Below are 18270 nucleotides of genomic sequence, written 5' to 3' on the forward strand. Positions count from 1 at the left end.
TTATACTTGTTATCCATGGCCTCCTCCCTTCTAATATCAACTTTTATAATTATGCCAATGAGTCAGAAGGGCTCTGGGGGTGTTACCAGAACCCCTCCTTGCTGTAGCTTCACAGTATATTACACTGTCTTACCTTCCTCCTGCTTCCTCAGCATCTCCTCCACACTCGGCCTGCTGTAAAAAACGGTAGGAGAAAGTGTTCTTTCATAGCACTGTAACAGCATGTGAAGCTGTAGCAGGAAGGTGCTCTGGTAACGACCCACAGAGTTACACTTCTCTTCAGAGCCCCTCAGTGCTATAGCTTCACTGGCTGTTAAACTGTGTGTGATTTATGTCAGGCTGAGGGAGGAAAGAAGTGCTGAGGGAGTAGGTGACGTGTTGTAACAGCCTGTGAAAATACAGCATGGAGGAGCTCTGGTAACAACCCCTTATTAGCATAATTATAAAAGTTGATTTTAACAGGAAGGCCCTGAATAACAAATACAAGAATATAGAAAATAAAAAGATTCTGACTAGGTGTCCCTGGTTTATCATGAAGGATTTTGGTTATTTAATTTCATGCAATGTAATGAGGCAAATCTCCTCTCCGCATTGGTTGTATTGTGGTAAAAAAAAAACTATGTAAATTTGAATATGAGAACTCGGACTACAGGCGGGGGGTTTCCAGTTCCCTTAGTCCTCTGAAGGATCTGTCCGCTTGTTTCCTATAAGGATCTGAGTCTCTCTCCTTCTCTGCAGACTCTGACTGAGCTGCTGACACAGAGACTCCAGTGACTGACGAGGCCTAAGGGTGTATGAACCTTCAGCCCCAGCCCTATAGACCAGGCCCTATAGATTTCTGCCAAAAAATGTTGAATTATTGGTTCCAAGACAATTCCAGAACATTCCAGAATAGTAAAAAGTAGATGATACATATTACATTGTAACATTTACTTCCGAGAAGCCCAGAACATGAGGGACACCACGTGGGCAGAGATCACCTCTGTCTTTATGTTATGAAATCCCAGAATGTTTTTGGGCGTATGACTCTTGTGTCTCCTCTTCTCTCAGATGCAGAACTGTCTGGAGTCACCGGGGTTTGTATAAGCCACAGGAGAAAAGGTCTTTGTTGGCCTCGTCTGTACACGTGGGGCTGCACCGGAGGTTGCCAATTTCCACATCCTATCTCGCTCTTCGGAGGCTCCTTTGTGCTGGACCCATGAGGCATATCCAGATGGACCCAACACCCAAGGAGGAGGAGGACAGAGGAGAGAATAGCCGGTCTATATCTGTGGACTTATCCTCTCCAGGCCAGTCTGGGGTTCCTAATGCTGGTCAGGATTGTAGGGTGCTGGTGGGATACCCCGAGAACGAGCACAAACTCCAAAAAGTCTATCACGTTTCCATAACATCTGAAAGCCCCGGGCCTAAAGCCATCTGCCGACAAGCCTTGAAGAGGGGACCACCGGAGCCGCTTCCTGAGCCATCGAGGAGCCCAAGGAGGGCTTTCTGGGGTCACTCTAAGAACGAGGGTCCACCTGCGAATTACCAGTCTGATGGAGACTATCTGAGCTGTTCATTAGCTGAGGATGATGAAGATCTAGACACTTTTGAGGATGGGTTGCTTACAGAAGAGATCCCAATGTGCAGTTCCGCTCAACATTTCTCCCATAGTGGATTGAGGGTGGTGGAACACAGAGCCGAGGCGTTCCCTTCCAAGGAACCCCAAGGCAAGCGACCATCTACACATCCTCTTCCTAAAATTACTCCCAGAAAGAACGACTCCCCCTCTCCTCCACCCTGCACCACTTTGCACAAAAGGAGCCCAAAAGAGACCCAGCTGGGGGACTCTGAAGGATTGTCCACTGCCTCTGAAACCAATGGATCCAATGTCTCCATTGACCCTAGGACTTCGGAGGAGTCCACCAGCAACCAGCACATACTTGATAATATTTTGCACAACATTGCACATCCAGAGACGTTGACTGAAAACATGGAGGAAGGTGGCCTGGGGGGTGGTCACGTCAGTGCCAATGGCAACTCCGCCGGGGGTCTGTCACCTGAAGAGACATCCTACGAGACCTCTCTACCTTGTATGCAAGATCAAAAGCCACAGACTTCAGACGGAGGAGACCCTGGATCATTAGAGAGGACTCCTCCTGGGCTTGCCCGTCTCTGCTCTCCGGGAAGCGTTAGCTCAGCAGTCAAGAGGAAGCTCCTCCCCTCCGCTGAGATGGAAGACTCCTGTTCCGAAGATGAAGGACATGGCAAAAGATGGAGAGGAGGCGAGAGCTGCCAGACACTCCATGGCTCCTGCAGAAGCACAGACTCCAAGGCCGCACCTTTCTGGAACCATCTATTGCCGACGGCCCGGAACACGCAGAAGGTAAGATCAACGAATGCTACATTGTTATCTACATGGAGTCCATCTATCAGGGTCCTGCAACTGTAACTGGTTGTTAAAGGGGGTTTCCAGGGGAATAACAAAAAGATCTCCAAATGTCTTATGATGAGACCCTTAAAATAACAAAATCTTACTTCCTATGCACCACTGCTTGGCCCCAGACTCTGGATGCTTCCCACTTCCTGTGGCCTCTCGACACACACAGGAAGTGGTTGTTGATGCCGATCCAACCAATCGGCATCACCAATGGATGACAGAGGAGCCTCCCACACACTGGACAGTTTTATTGGGATTGTGTTTATATTCCCTTGAAAACCCCTTTTGGAAAGGATTTTGAACAGGAACAGAAACGTAGCGCCGCCATTGTCCACAGGAGGTGTTTGGTATTCGCGGCTCAGACCTTGGTTGAAAACCATGACAGTTTACTTCCACAAACAGCGCCACGCTTGACCCTGGTGTGCGGCGGTATTGCAGCTCCGCTTTATAGAGGTGAATGGAGCTGAGTTGTGATGTGGTTGGGTGTGGAGCTCTATGTGGAAGGAGGCAGTCATGAGTTGTAACCTCTGAATAGAGATGAGTGGACCCAATGGTCAGGTTCGGGTTTGGGCCAATTATAGCCTTTGCTAGGGGCTTGAATTTGCCGGATTGGCTGTGGTCACTAATCTGGAAACATGTCCGGGTCAGGCGGCCGAACCCGACCATCGGGTCCTCCCGTTTTTACCCTTTTAAAGCAGCAGAGTTAAATTACTGGCTGCATGTGTATATACTTTGTATATGTTATATCATTCTGAACAATCCCTTTAAGTAGTAAAAGGTTCACTTTTGTTTTGCTGTTCATCTTTGTTTAATTTTTGCTTAATAGTCGCATCCAAACCTGCATTCAGAATTTTGCTTCTTTCCTGTCCGCTCCCCAGGGTCTGCCCACATTGTGCCCTTCGAGGGTTGATACCTGCCCCCTGGCCGGGTCACATATAAGGTGGGGGGCAAGTCCTGCCTGTAGCTTTATAATCCCGGGTAATCCAGAAACAAGTTACCCAAATTGTCATATTCCATCCCCTTCAGTTCCTCTGCAGGAGACCCATCCCCCATGAGCCGATATTGATCACTTGCCCTAAAGACATGAATTATTCTACTAGAAGAGCAGGTGGAGTTTCCCTTTAAGGCTGAGTGACCCCCACATCCCCCTTAGAGCAGAAGCTGGATGAGTTGCCCCATGTATAAAGGCGTCAGTGATGATGATGAAAGGGAGGAAGTCTCGGTGATACATTACATCTGAGAATTCTTGTGTAAGGACCCGACACAGGAAGCGCAGACCCTGAGCGGCAGCCGAGATGTATAGCTGTCCTGTGTTACTATCCGTGCTCTGGAAAAGCTGGGTGACAACCCATTCATATGGGATCTGTCACCCCGGTCTCTGGAGTAATGAAATCCAGTGATGAAGCCGTGTAGGAATCCGACCATGTATAGGAAGGCGCCATTATCATTACACCCCTGCTCTGTGAGTGGAACATTCTGGGACACGGGTGTACAATGTATACGAGGACAATGTCTCCTAATCCCCGGCCTGTGTGTATACATGTGCTTAACCCCTTCACCGCTGCCTCCTGCCACAAGTCACTACATAGATGTATCATCACGTTATATTATATAGTAGTTATATTCTTGTACATAGGGGGCAGTATTATAGTAGTTATATTCCTGTACATAGGGGGCAGTATTATAGTAGTTATATCCCTGTACATAGGGGGCAGTATTATAGTAGTTATATTCTTGTACATAGGGGGCAGTATTATAGTAGTTATATTCCTGTACATAGGGGGCAGTATTATAGTAGTTATATTCTTGTACATAGGGGGCAGTATTATAGTAGTTATATTCCTGTACATAGGGGGCAGTATTATAGTAGTTATATTCTTGTACATAGGGGGCAGTATTATAGTAGTTATATTCCTGTACATAGGGGGCAGTATTATAGTAGTTATATTCCTGTACATAGGGGGCAGTATTATAGTAGTTATATTCCTGTACATAGGGGCAGTATAATAGTAGTTATATTCTTGTACATAGGGGGCAGTATTATAGTAGTTATATTACTGTACATAGGAGGCAGTATTATAGTAGTTATATTCCTGTACATAGGGGGCAGTATTATAGTAGTTATATTCTTGTACATAGGGGGCAGTATTATAGTAGTTATATTCCTGTACATAGGGGGCAGTATTATAGTAGTTATATTCTTGTACATAGGGGGCAGTATTATAGTAGTTATATTCCTGCACATAGGGGGCAGTATTATAGTAGTTATATTCCTGTACATAGGGGGCAGTATTATAGTAGTTATATTCCTGTACATAGGGGGCAGTATTATAGTAGTTATATTCCTGTACATAGGGGGCAGTATTATAGTAGTTATATTCCTGTACATAGGGGCAGTATTATAGTAGTTATATTCCTGTACATAGGAGGCAGTATTATAGTAGTTATATTCTTGTACATAGGGGCAGTATTATAGTAGTTATATTCCTGTACATAGGGGGCAGTATTATAGTAGTTATATTCTTGTACATAGGGGGCAGTATTATAGTAGTTATATTCCTGTACATAGGGGCAGTATTATAGTAGTTATATTCCTGTACATAGGAGGCAGTATTATAGTAGTTATATTCTTGTACATAGGGGGCAGTATTATAGTAGTTATATTCCTGTACATAGGGGCAGTATTATAGTAGTTATATTCCTGTACATAGGGGGCAGTATTATAGTAGTTATATTCCTGTACATAGGGGCAGTATTATAGTAGTTATATTCCTGTACATAGGGGGCAGTATTATAGTAGTTATATCCCTGTACATAGGGGGCAGTATTATAGTAGTTATATTCCTGTACATAGGGGGCAGTATTATAGTAGTTATATTCCTGTACATAGGGGGCAGTATTATAGTAGTTATATTCCTGTACATAGGGGGCAGTATTATCGTAGTTATATTCCTGTACATAGGGGGCAGTATTATAGTAGTTATATTCCTGTACATAGGGGGCAGTATTATAGTAGTTATATTCTTGTACATAGGGGGCAGTATTATAGTAGTTATATTCTTGTACATAGGGGGCAGTATTATAGTAGTTATATTCTTGTACATAGGGGGCAGTATTATAGTAGTTATATTCTTGTACATAGGGGGCAGTATTATAGTAGTTATATTCTTGTACATAGGGGGCAGTATTATAGTAGTTATATTCTTGTACATAGGGGCAGTATTATAGTAGTTATATTCTTGTACATAGGGGACAGTATTATAGTAGTTATATTCTTGTACATAGGGGGCAGTATTATAGTAGTTATATTCCTGTACATAGGGGGCAGTATTATAGTAGATATATTCTTGCACATAGGGGGCAGTATTATAGTAGTTATATTCTTGTACATAGGGGGCAGTATTATAGTAGTTATATTCCTGTACATAGGGGGCAGTATTATAGTAGTTATATTCTTGTACATAGGAGGCAGTATTATAGTAGTTATATTCTTGTACATAGGAGGCAGTATTATAGTAGTTATATTCTTGTACATAGGGGGCAGTATTATAGTAGTTATATTCCTGTACATAGGGGGCAGTATTATAGTAGTTATATTCTTGTACATAGGGGGCAGTATTATAGTAGTTATATTCCTGCACATAGGGGGCAGTATTATAGTAGTTATATTCCTGTATATAGGGGGCAGTATTATAGTAGTTATATTCCCGTACATAGGAGGCAGTATTATAGTAGTTATATTCCTGTACATAGGGGGCAGTATTATCGTAGTTATATTCCTGTACATAGGGGGCAGTATTATAGTAGTTATATTCCTGTACATAGGGGGCAGTATTATAGTAGTTATATTCTTGTACATAGGGGGCAGTATTATAGTAGTTATATTCTTGTACATAGGGGGCAGTATTATAGTAGTTATATTCTTGTACATAGGGGGCAGTATTATAGTAGTTATATTCCTGTACATAGGGGGCAGTATTATAGTAGTTATATTCCTGTACATAGGGGGCAGTATTATAGTAGTTATATTCCTGTACATAGGGGGCAGTATTATAGTAGTTATATTCCTGTACATAGGGGGCAGTATTATAGTAGTTATATTCCTGTACATAGGGGGCAGTATTATAGTAGTTATATTCCTGTACATAGGGGGCAGTATTATAGTAGTTATATTCTTGTACATAGGGGGCAGTATTATAGTAGTTATATTCTTGTACATAGGGGGCAGTATTATAGTAGTTATATTCTTGTACATAGGGGGCAGTATTATAGTAGTTATATTCCTGTACATAGGGGGCAGTATTATAGTAGTTATATTCCTGCCTTTCTCCTTTCTGTTGTCTGGTCTCTAGAAGTCTCTCTATTACTCTGTTACGTGTGTTGTGGTCACACGTCGGATCCAGTCTCGCACATCCCTGAGTTCCCTGTGTCCGTTGCTGCTGGGGTTGGATAATTCCCGTGCTCCTCCCCCTGTGTCCGGGTCATTCTCGTTATATAGTAGTGAATTATTTCCTTTTTGGGGGCAGGTGAGTGGCCCGTGCCCCTGTCATCCTCCCCCTCCTCTCCAGCCTCGGAGCCGCTGTGACATCTGGTTGTAGTTTTCTCTTGGCTTTTGGCTGCACTCTTGTTCTGGGCCTGGGATCCCGGGCGCCGGCGTCTCATCCATTTTCGTGGTTTCGTCTTTCAGTTTATGGTTTTAATATTTTTGTTTAATCCTTGTTTTACATCTGACCCTTCGCCAAGTGTCGGCGTCCGGTCAGTAAAGATTGTGTGACCAGCGTTACAGGAGTGTTTTCTAGATGAACAAACCTCAAAAAACAACACTAATTTTTTTTTTTTTGCAATAAGTTTACAAAGTTTTTTGTAAATAATGAAAAGTTTCCAGAGCTGGGAAATCTTAAAATCTGTTTATATCCGTATATATAAGATTGGAATAAGACGCAAGTCCATCATGTCCTATATATAGTCCTGGGCTGGGGACCCCTTTATACCTCCCCTCATTGTACCTGCACACCTGGAATATTCCCCCTCCCCCCACATGTGACAGGTGTGTGACAGCCAGGTAGGGAGTAGAATACAGAACAGTCATGGTCACAGGCGGTGGCACATGGGTCACTGAGGTTCTGGGGCCCCTGGGATGTGGTCCTGTCTACAAGGACAGTGCAGGGACTACCGGGGGGAGACACTGGGAGAGGACGGCAGCACCATGGACCGGGTCATGGTAAGTGATTATGGATCAATCAGGTGTGAAGTGTCTGATAAGCGGAATCCGTGATCATCCGGAATCAAAATCGTTGTTCCAGTTAAACCCCTTGGATACGACGCAGAGATTTCTGGAACATCAAAGTCTCTATTTGTCAATGAAATTTTCCGGGGGATGTTCCAGAGGGGCTTCAAAGACTTCTTATTCAGAGATCTAATATGAGATTATTCTGTCTTCATCTGGATCATAGTTTGGGATTAATGGATCTGGTTCCATATCTATTATGTAACTGCTGGAAATCTCTGAGCCGAGCCCAAGGGCTTCCACCTCTTCCCAGATCCTAAAGGATGGATCACGCTGTAACAATGTGTCGCTGTGTGAATGCGTGGCGTCTCCATAGATTTGGACACAATGGGGCACATTTGCTTACCCGGTCCAATCGCGATCCTCGAGGTGCATTGTCCGACGGGGATTTGGAGCTGCCGCAATCCACTAAGATTGTGCGTCCAATTTCCGGCATGTGTCGCTTCCCCGCTCAGGTCCCCGGAGTTCACCTTCTTCTTCCTGGTGCATGTAAGTGCATTGTCCGTGTATAATGCGCTGTGCGGGGAGTCACTAAGATCCTGCACCCGATATCCTGCATGTGTCGCTTCCCCGCTCAGGTCCCCGGAGTTCACCTTCTTCTTCCTGGTGCATGTAAGTGCATTGTCCGTGTATAATGCGCTGTGCGGGGAGTCACTAAGATCCTGCACCCGATATCCTGCATGTGTCGCTTCCCCGCTCAGGTCCCTGGAGTTCACCTTCTTCTTCCTGGTGCATGTAAGTGCATTGTCCGTGTATAACGCGCTGTGCGGGGAGTCACTAAGATCATGCGTCCGATATCCTGCATGTGTCACTTCCCCGCTCAGGTCCCCAGAGTTCACCTTCTTCTTCCTGGTGCATGTAAGTGCATTGTCCGTGTATAATGTGCTGTGCGGGGAGTCACTAAGATCCTGCCCCCGATATCCTGCATGTGTCACTTCCCCGCTCAGGTCCCCGGGGTTCACCTTCTTCTTCCTGGTGCATGTAAGTGCATTGTCCGTGTATAATGCGCTGTGCGGGGAGTCACTAAGATCCTGCGCCCGATATCCTGCATGTGTCACTTCCCCGCTCAGGTCCCCAGGGTTCACCTTCTTCTTCCTGGTGCATGTAAGTGCATTGTCCGTGTATAATGCGCTGTGCGGGGAGTCACTAAGATCCTGCGCCCGATATCCTGCATGTGTCGCTTCCCCGATCAGGTCCCTGGAGTTCACCTTCTTCTTCCTGGTGCATGTAAGTGCATTGTCCATGTATAATGCGCTGTGAGGGAAGTCACTAAGATCATGTGTCCGATATCCTGCATGTGTCGCTTCCCAGCTCAGGTCCCCGGAGTTCACCTTCTTCTTCCTGGTGCATGTAAGTGCATTGTCCGTGTATAATGCGCTGTGCGGGGAGTCACTAAGATCGTGCACCTGATATCCTGCATGTGTCACTTCCCCGCTCAGGTCCCCGGAGTTTACCTTCTTCTTCCTGGTGCATGTAAGTGCATTGTCCGTGTATAATGCGCTGTGCGGGGAGTCACTAAGATCGTGCACCCGATATCCTGCATGTGTCTCTTCCCCGCTCAGGTCCCCGGAGTTCACCTTCTTCTTCCTGGTGCATGTAAGTGCATTGTCCGTGTATAATGCGCTGTGCGGGGAGTCACTAAGATCGTGCACCCGATATCCTGCATGTGTCTCTTCCCCGCTCAGGTCCCCGGAGTTCACCTTCTTCTTCCTGGTGCATGTAAGTGCATTGTCCGTGTATAATGCGCTATGCGGGGAGTCACTAAGATCGTGCCTCCGATATCCTGCATGTGTCGCTTCCCCGCTCAGGTCCCCGGAGTTCACCTTCTTCTTCCTGGTGCATGTAAGTGCTTGTTCTTGCGACACAATTTTGAATGTTATATCCCGCGCTCAGTCCGAATCAGTCGGGTTGTCCGACAGCCACGCCCCCCGATTTGTGTCAATTGCGCCAAAATCCGATCGGGTTAAATGCAGTTAAATGCGCCACAAAACAGAAAAAGTCGGGAAACCCGTCGAAAATGCTGCCCGCGGACCCATAGTAAATGTGCCCCAATGTCTCATTTGCGGGACCCCCACTAATCACAAGAACCGGGGTCCTGCATTTGAATAGAGCAGCCAGTTTCATTCATAGCCCCCGGGACTGATGAAGGTTGAATGAGCAGAACCCTCGCTCCATTGTATTTGTGAATGCAGCTTTGGATGTGACTAGAGTATTTCTGTGGTGTATTAGCATTGCTCTCCTGTTGTGATGTCATGTAGTGTAATTAAGTAACGAGCCTATGACATCACTGGGCTCGGTCTGGACTGATATCATGTTTGGTCTTTTCCCTTGTCTGATGGTTCTGGTTTCCTCCCATCAGAGTCCAGCGGACTGTACGAGCCGGAGGTCAAAGCGAGGGCTGCGGCTGAAATCGTAAGTCCAGCCCCTCTACTTTTTCTCCCGTCTCTGCGATGTCGTCTTAGATTGTCAGCTCTTGGGCTGTTTTACTTTTGACTACTTTTGTTTTTGTATCTTTAGTCGTACTTTACGCAGCCTGAGGAAAGGACAAGCGGGGAGGAGCTGCGCTGGAACCTGGGCCAAACCTTGTGTCAGCCGATCGCTGCTCGGAAATTTTGAGGTACAGTCATTGTGCAACCTCCTGTATCATGACAATGTCTCCTGCAGCTCTGGTCATTGCTCTGCGGCTCCTGTCCTGAAATACTCTGTGCTGCTTTCCTTCCTGAAATACTCTGTGCTGCTTTCCTTCCTGAAATACTCTGTGCTGCTTTCCTTCCTGAAATACTCTGTGCTGCTTTCCTTTTTGAAATACTCTGTGCTGCTTTCTTGCAACTACACAAGTGTTTGACCTCTCGCACTTCCTGAAATACTCTGTGATGCTGTGGAGACACTCATTTATTGTCTCCCAACTAAAGTGCTGTAGTGTAACCTTAGGCTGGCAATGTTGTTGTAAATGCAGACTAAACTCTTCCTCCAGGAGTCCATATTAAGGGGAAGATTTCCTCCGAGCGGTCATATTGAAGGTTTCACGGCAGAAATCGGAGCCAGCGGTTCATACTGTCCTCAGCACGTCACCCTTCCAGTCGAGGTCACTTACTTCCACATCTCCGAGCACAGCGCCCCCTCGCCCTTCCTGGTAAGGATGGGACATTACATTGTTGGTCATTTGGTTATAGATCTGTGCTGTGCTTCGGTCTTGTATGTATAAGGCTTAGGTCACATGGTGCTTAAAACTAATCCAAATATACCCGAAATCTGCCTCCTAATAGTGAGGAGATGCAGACTGGTTCTTATTCTGGGGATTAATATTCTATTATTGAACGGAGCCTCAAGTCCTGTATGTAAAACCCATTCCCGATTTCCGATAGTGTCTTACTAGAAAATGTACAGCTCCAGGTTTTGGGGTATGGAGGAGGCCATGGAGGGCTCAGCACATCTATGGGAAGTCCATGTAGTTCAGCAAATATCGCAGAGAGGAGGGTTCCCACTCCCTACAGCCGTGAGAATGGGGCTGCGGGTGTTCTCACGATCATTGATGCTTCCCATGACACAATGGACTCTCATCATCTTCCTGCACTAAAACACTGACTGTATTGTCATCTACACGACTATAACTGGAATATCTGTTCCTCTTATCTGCAGGGAGTGATTGATCTCGATGCCGTCGGCAGGAAGGGATACAACGTCCCCAACACAGGAACCATACAAGTGGTAAGTACCGGCGCCAGGGCACTGCTAAGTATATGGACTTACTCTTCCCATATGCTGTTTTTTTTTATTTTTTTATTTATTTTTAACAAAACAATAAAGTTACAAACAGTAATTTGTGTTGCAGCCTAACAACATACTTGATATGCTGTTTTTTTTTAATGTATTCAAGATGGGGGGCAGAGTGGCCATTACTGTGGGGAGGCAGAGTGGCCATTACTGTGGGGAGGCAGAGTGGCCATTACTGTGGGGAGGCAGAGTGGCCATTACTGTGGGGAGGCAGAGTGGCCATTACTGTGGGGAGGCAGAGTGGCCATTACTGTGGGGAGGCAGAGTGGCCATTACTGTGGGGAGGCAGAGTGGCCATTACTGTGGGGGGGCAGAGTGGCCATTACTGGGGGGAGGCAGAGTGGCCATTACTGGGGGGAGGCAGAGTGGCCATTACTGGGGGGAGGCAGAGTGGCCATCACTGGGGGGGGGGGGGGCAGAGTGGCCATTACTGTGGGGAGGCAGAGTGGCCATTACTGTGGGGAGGCAGAGTGGCCATTACTGTGGGGAGGCAGAGTGGCCATTACTGTGGGGAGGCAGAGTGGCCATTACTGTGGGGAGGCAGAGTGGCCATTACTGTGGGGAGGCAGAGTGGCCATTACTGTGGGGAGGCAGAGTGGCCATTACTGTGGGGAGGCAGAGTGGCCATTACTGTGGGGAGGCAGAGTGGCCATTACTGTGGGGAGGCAGAGTGGCCATTACTGTGGGGAGGCAGAGTGGCCATTACTGTGGGGAGGCAGAGTGGCCATTACTGTGGGGAGGCAGAGTGGCCATTACTGTGGGGAGGCAGAGTGGCCATTACTGTGGGGAGGCAGAGTGGCCATTACTGTGGGGAGGCAGAGTGGCCATTACTGTGGGGAGGCAGAGTGGCCATTACTGTGGGGAGGCAGAGTGGCCATTACTGTGGGGAGGCAGAGTGGCCATTACTGTGGGGAGGCAGAGTGGCCATTACTGTGGGGAGGCAGAGTGGCCATTACTGTGGGGAGGCAGAGTGGCCATTACTGTGGGGAGGCAGAGTGGCCATTACTGTGGGGAGGCAGAGTGGCCATTACTGTGGGGAGGCAGAGTGGCCATTACTGTGGGGAGGCAGAGTGGCCATTACTGTGGGGAGGCAGAGTGGCCATTACTGTGGGGAGGCAGAGTGGCCATTACTGTGGGGAGGCAGAGTGGCCATTACTGTGGGGAGGCAGAGTGGCCATTACTGTGGGGAGGCAGAGTGGCCATTACTGTGGGGAGGCAGAGTGGCCATTACTGTGGGGAGGCAGAGTGGCCATTACTGTGGGGAGGCAGAGTGGCCATTACTGTGGGGAGGCAGAGTGGCCATTACTGTGGGGAGGCAGAGTGGCCATTACTGTGGGGGGGGGGCAGAGTGGCCATTACTGTGGGGGGGGGGCAGAGTGGCCATTACTGTGGGGAGGCAGAGTGGCCATTACTGTGGGGAGGCAGAGTGGCCATTACTGTGGGGAGGCAGAGTGGCCATTACTGTGGGGAGGCAGAGTGGCCATTACTGTGGGGAGGCAGAGTGGCCATTACTGTGGGGAGGCAGAGTGGCCATTACTGTGGGGAGGCAGAGTGGCCATTACCGGGGGGGGGGCAGAGTGGCCATTACCGGGGGGGGGGGGGGCAGAGTGGCCATTACTGTGGGGAGGCAGAGTGGCCATTACCGGGGGGGGGGGCAGAGTGGCCATTACCGGGGGGAGGGGGCAGAGTGGCCATTACCGGGGGGAGGGGGCAGAGTGGCCATTACCGGGGGGAGGGGGCAGAGTGGCCATTACCGGGGGGAGGGGGCAGAGTGGCCATTACCGGGGGGAGGGGGCAGAGTGGCCATTACCGGGGGGAGGGGGCAGAGTGGCCATTACTGGGGGGAGGGGGCAGAGTGGCCATTACTGGGGGGGGGGCAGAGTGGCCATTACTGGGGGGGGGGGGCAGAGTGGCCATTATTAATGAGCAAAATAATAACTTTTTTGATCTTGCCGATTTAGCTCAAATGAAACGTGAAAAAATTTATAGTGGTCTGAATATTTTCCGTACGCACTGTAATATATATGATATTTATATACATATATGTGTAGGGCTAAATAAAAGTATCTATAGTTATCTATATAGTATATATTATATAGCATACCGATACTTTGATTCACCATTTCTCTTCCTGTATGATGAGACGACATACATTGTATCACGCAGTTTCTCCATATGGGACACACACTGATATCACAGTTACCCCAGGTGCTGTCACAGGCTCCTGTCATACAGTAAAAATACAGAACATAACGTGACTGTGCAGCCCCTCCCTGACTGCAGACTGATGGGTTATTACATTTTCTAAGAGTGAGAGATTACTGCACTGTCCTCCCAGCAGGCCTGCAGTATTGGCTTCCGATGACCACTAGATGCTTTGTTAAGGCATCATGGGATTGAAAGAGCTCAAACAAAGAGAAGTTCATAAATCTGGAAGCCTCAGGCATGATGCTGGACACCAGGACGAGAAATTCAATATACACATAAGAAATGCAGAATGTTAAAGGCAGTCGGATTCAGCAGTGACTTCCCTGACATTGACATTGATGATATCTGTGTTGATGCGGCTTATGTATTCACCAAACGTCTGCTGTGTTATTATGTATGTAATAATTGGGGGGGTCAGTTGGTACTCGCTCTGTGTAATCTTCCTTTATTCTCTATGTCAGCCTGCAGTCTGCATTCTCACCACATGGTGTCAGCAGTGTAGCTTTATCATTCAGTCCCTTGTAATTACATTCTGACAACTAAGACCCATTCCTTAAAGGGGTTGTCCAGGCTTCTGAATGTATTTACCAGTGCAGTGGGGGCTGTTCAGGGAACCCTGTGCCATCTCTCTTCTTAACATATCCGTTTTAATAAATAATAATTTTGCCTTGTGTCAGTCCTTTGTTATTCCTCCCAGAAATGTATGAATAAATCGGCAGCTTTGTGTAACCAGTTGGATGCCTCTCTGCACAGGCTGATGTCTAATCCCAGAGCATGGTAACTGTCCGGTGTCCATTTATTTTACATAGGAGACATGGAAGAGGGTCGGAACAATAAATACATACATTGTAAATGTAATGTAATTGTAAGATTGCAGCTGCCCCTCCTTACCCTGTAATAAACTATAGTTATTCTTATTGATAATTCTTTATTAATCCCTAATGCCATATGACATGGTCCCATTTCCCGGGCCCCGTCTTACCGGCCCCATCAGTCCTGTAATAGCCGAGAGCCCCATCACTTTGCAGGATAAAGGTCCTTCTGCACCTTCCCAGGTGTTAATGCCAAGTGCAAGTTTCTACTTTATTATTTAAATGACATTTTATAGCAGGAATCTGAGTGTGGGCCTTGGATTTGTGCTATAGACCTCTCAGATTTGGCGCCTCTGGCTGTACACCTCCGCAGGGAAGTATCTTCTTGTGAAATGAATGTCATGTATATCCTGAATCTTCCATCTTCTGTCTCCTCCTTAGACCTTATTTAACCCCAACAAGACCGTAGTGAAGATGTTCCTCGTCACCTACGACTTCAAGGACATGCCCGCCAACCATGTGACTTTCCTGCGTCACCGCATCTTCCTGGTGCCCGTGCAAGAGAACGATGGAGAAAATGAAGGGCTGCCCAGTGCCTCCGGAGGAGCTGCTGCTAAGGAGAAAGCCAAGAGGATCCTGTGCTACCTCATGCATCTGAGGTAGGGGCATCAGTAGGGCTTCCACTATTGCTTGTATTACATTACACATCTATTACTGTATTGGCAGATCCTGGGAAAGCAGCAATAAGCTCTGCTCCATCCACTTACTGTAATGCAGCACTGCTGCATCCGCTCACTCTCATGTAACTCTGCTCCATCCACTCACTGTCATGCAGCTCTGCTCCATTCACTCAATCCAATACAGCTCTGCTCCATCTGCTCGCTGTCATGCAGCTCTGCTCCATCCACTCACTCTCGCGCAGCTCTGCTCCATCCGCTCGCTCTCGCGCAGCTCTGCTCCATCCACTCACTGTCATGCAGCTCTGCTCCATTCACTCAATCCAATACAGCTCTGCTCCATCCGCTCGCTCTCACACAGCTCTGCTCCATCCACTCACTCTCGCGCAGCTCTGCTCCATCCGCTCGCTCTCGCGCAGCTCTGCTCCATCCGCTCGCTCTCGCGCAGCTCTGCTCCATCCGCTCGCTCTCGCGCAGCTCTGCTCCATCCGCTCGCTCTCGCGCAGCTCTGCTCCATCCACTCACTGTCATGCAGCTCTGCTCCATTCACTCAATCCAATACAGCTCTGCTCCATCCACTCACTCTCGCGCAGCTCTGCTCCATCCACTCACTCCCGCGCAGCACTGCTCCATCCGCTCACTCTCGCGCAGCTCTGCTCCATTCACTCACTCCCGCGCAGCTCTGCTCCATCCACTCACTGTCATGCAGCTCTGCTCCATTCACTCAATCCAATACAGCTCTGCTCCATCCGCTCGCTCTCACACAGCTCTGCTCCATCCACTCACTCTCGCGCAGCTCTGCTCCATCCGCTCGCTCTCGCGCAGCTCTGCTCCATCCGCTCGCTCTCGCGCAGCTCTGCTCCATCCACTCACCGTCATGCAGCTCTGCTCCATTCACTCAATCCAATACAGCTCTGCTCCATCCACTCACTCTCGCGCAGCTCTGCTCCATCCGCTCGCTCTCGCGCAGCTCTGCTCCATCCACTCACCGTCATGCAGCTCTGCTCCATTCACTCAATCCAATACAGCTCTGCTCCATCCGCTCGCTCTCGCACAGCTCTGCTCCATCCACTCACTCTCGCGCAGCTCTGCTCCATCCGCTCGCTCTCGCGCAGCTCTGCTCCATCCGCTCGCTCTCGCGCAGCTCTGCTCCATCCACTCACCGTCATGCAGCTCTGCTCCATTCACTCAATCCAATACAGCTCTGCTCCATCCGCTCGCTCTCGCGCAGCTCTGCTCCATCCACTCACTCTCGCGCAGCTCTGCTCCATCCGCTCGCTCTCGCGCAGCTCTGCTCCATCCGCTCACTCCCGCGCCACTCTGCTCCATCCGCTCACTCCCGCGCAGCTCTGCTCCATCCGCTCGCTCTCGCGCAGCTCTGCTCCATCCGCTTACTCCCGCGCCACTCTGCTCCATCCGCTCGCTCCCGCGCAGCTCTGCTCCATCCGCTCGCTCTCGCGCAGCTCTGCTCCATCCGCTCGCTCTCGCGCAGCTCTGCTCCATCCGCTCGCTCTCGCGCAGCTCTGCTCCATCCGCTCGCTCTCGCGCAGCTCTGCTCCATCCGCTCGCTCTCGCGCAGCTCTGCTCCATCCGCTCGCTCTCGCGCAGCTCTGCTCCATCCGCTCGCTCTCGCGCAGCTCTGCTCCATCCGCTCGCTCTCGCGCAGCTCTGCTCCATCCGCTCGCTCTCGCGCAGCTCTGCTCCATCCGCTCGCTCTCGCGCAGCTCTGCTCCATCCGCTCGCTCTCGCGCAGCTCTGCTCCATCCGCTCGCTCTCGCGCAGCTCTGCTCCATCCGCTCGCTCTCGCGCAGCTCTGCTCCATCCGCTCGCTCTCGCGCAGCTCTGCTCCATCCGCTCGCTCTCGCGCAGCTCTGCTCCATCCGCTCGCTCTCGCGCAGCTCTGCTCCATCCGCTCGCTCTCGCGCAGCTCTGCTCCATCCGCTCGCTCTCGCGCAGCTCTGCTCCATCCGCTCTCATGTGATTTTGGTTTCCCAATAACTTTTAAGTTTAATATTTTGACATGAGCAAAGTAGTTTCTGATAGAGGCAGAGTGAATGGTATTGAAATTTTTTTAATTGACTAAAACAGATCATTTTTATTCTTTCAGGTTTCAGCGCTCAAAGTCTGGAAAGATATACCTCAACGAAGACATCCGCTTACTGTTCTCCCGGAAATCTATCGAAATGGACACTGGTATCCCCTACGAACTAAAATCCTTCACCGAAGCCCCTAAAAACCCCAAATACTCCCCGAGGGTATAAGGAATCGGCCTTGAGAGGCCCTGACACCCCCTTCACCTCCCCCCCTGAAGATTACGCACACCGTTATTTATTATCTGCTCTCCCCAGTTTTCAAAATAAATAAAAATCTAGAAAATCTTCACGTTCACCCCCTTCACCCCACAATGGGATGACAAAAGTGCAGCCCCGCTACACCCCACCAAAATCATTCAGCTGGAATTTCATGCCTGGACTTTTAGTTTTTTTTTTTTTTGTTATATTATTTTGTTTTTATTGTTTTATTTAAGGTAAATGTGTTAAATTATAGTAAGGCGCGATAAAGGCGAGACTCGCGCCCCGTGCAGAGGGACACAGTCGCCTAATGAAGCCAAGAGGGAGGTCACTGTCTACAAAACTAGGAAGGGTGACATTTTTGAGGGGTGAATAGTCTGACATCACTTGATTGATGAGTACGAATTTAGGGGGTCTAGGGAACAGGAAACCTCCCCAAAATCTGACACCTTTCATACATACTTAATAGTTTAAAATTTGCCAGGAATTTCATCCATGGGTTTGGTGCAGCCTGAAAAAGGGGCGGGGTTTCTGCAAAGTCACTTCATGACTTGTAGGGGGTGGGGCTTAAACGTCCTAAATATCCCCCCCCCCCCCCCCCCCCTTGAGGAGTTGGTATCCATGTTAATGTAAGACAATCCTCATCCTATTAAGTAGATCAGCGGTCATAGTGATAATATCCCGCCATTGTCGTGGATCCAGATCGTATCCAATATTCTACAATGTTGCTCAGAACTTGTCTCTGTCTCTTTCAGTTTTAAAAGTTGAACATTAAAATATTAAAATTCTTTTTAATCCAGAA

General features: G+C 48.5%; 1 protein-coding gene across 4 annotated transcripts in view; it reads left to right on the forward strand.

Moving 5' to 3' along the window:
• ATOSB (atos homolog B) overlaps window positions 1-18270 on the forward strand; it is a 31234-nt gene extending 12964 nt beyond the window's left edge. For all 4 annotated transcript variants that reach the window (XM_072132783.1, XM_072132782.1, XM_072132781.1 and 1 more), the window contains 7 exons: window positions 1051-2365; window positions 10066-10118; window positions 10224-10323; window positions 10681-10839; window positions 11346-11414; window positions 14942-15159; window positions 17285-18270. In XM_072132783.1, the coding sequence (XP_071988884.1) occupies window positions 1051-2365; window positions 10066-10118; window positions 10224-10323; window positions 10681-10839; window positions 11346-11414; window positions 14942-15159; window positions 17285-17438 (2068 nt within the window). In that variant the 3' untranslated portion in view covers window positions 17439-18270. The remainder of the gene's footprint in view (window positions 1-1050; window positions 2366-10065; window positions 10119-10223; window positions 10324-10680; window positions 10840-11345; window positions 11415-14941; window positions 15160-17284) is intronic.

This window comes from Engystomops pustulosus, chromosome 1, assembly GCF_040894005.1.
Source record: "Engystomops pustulosus chromosome 1, aEngPut4.maternal, whole genome shotgun sequence".
Lineage (NCBI taxonomy): Eukaryota > Metazoa > Chordata > Amphibia > Anura > Leptodactylidae > Engystomops > Engystomops pustulosus.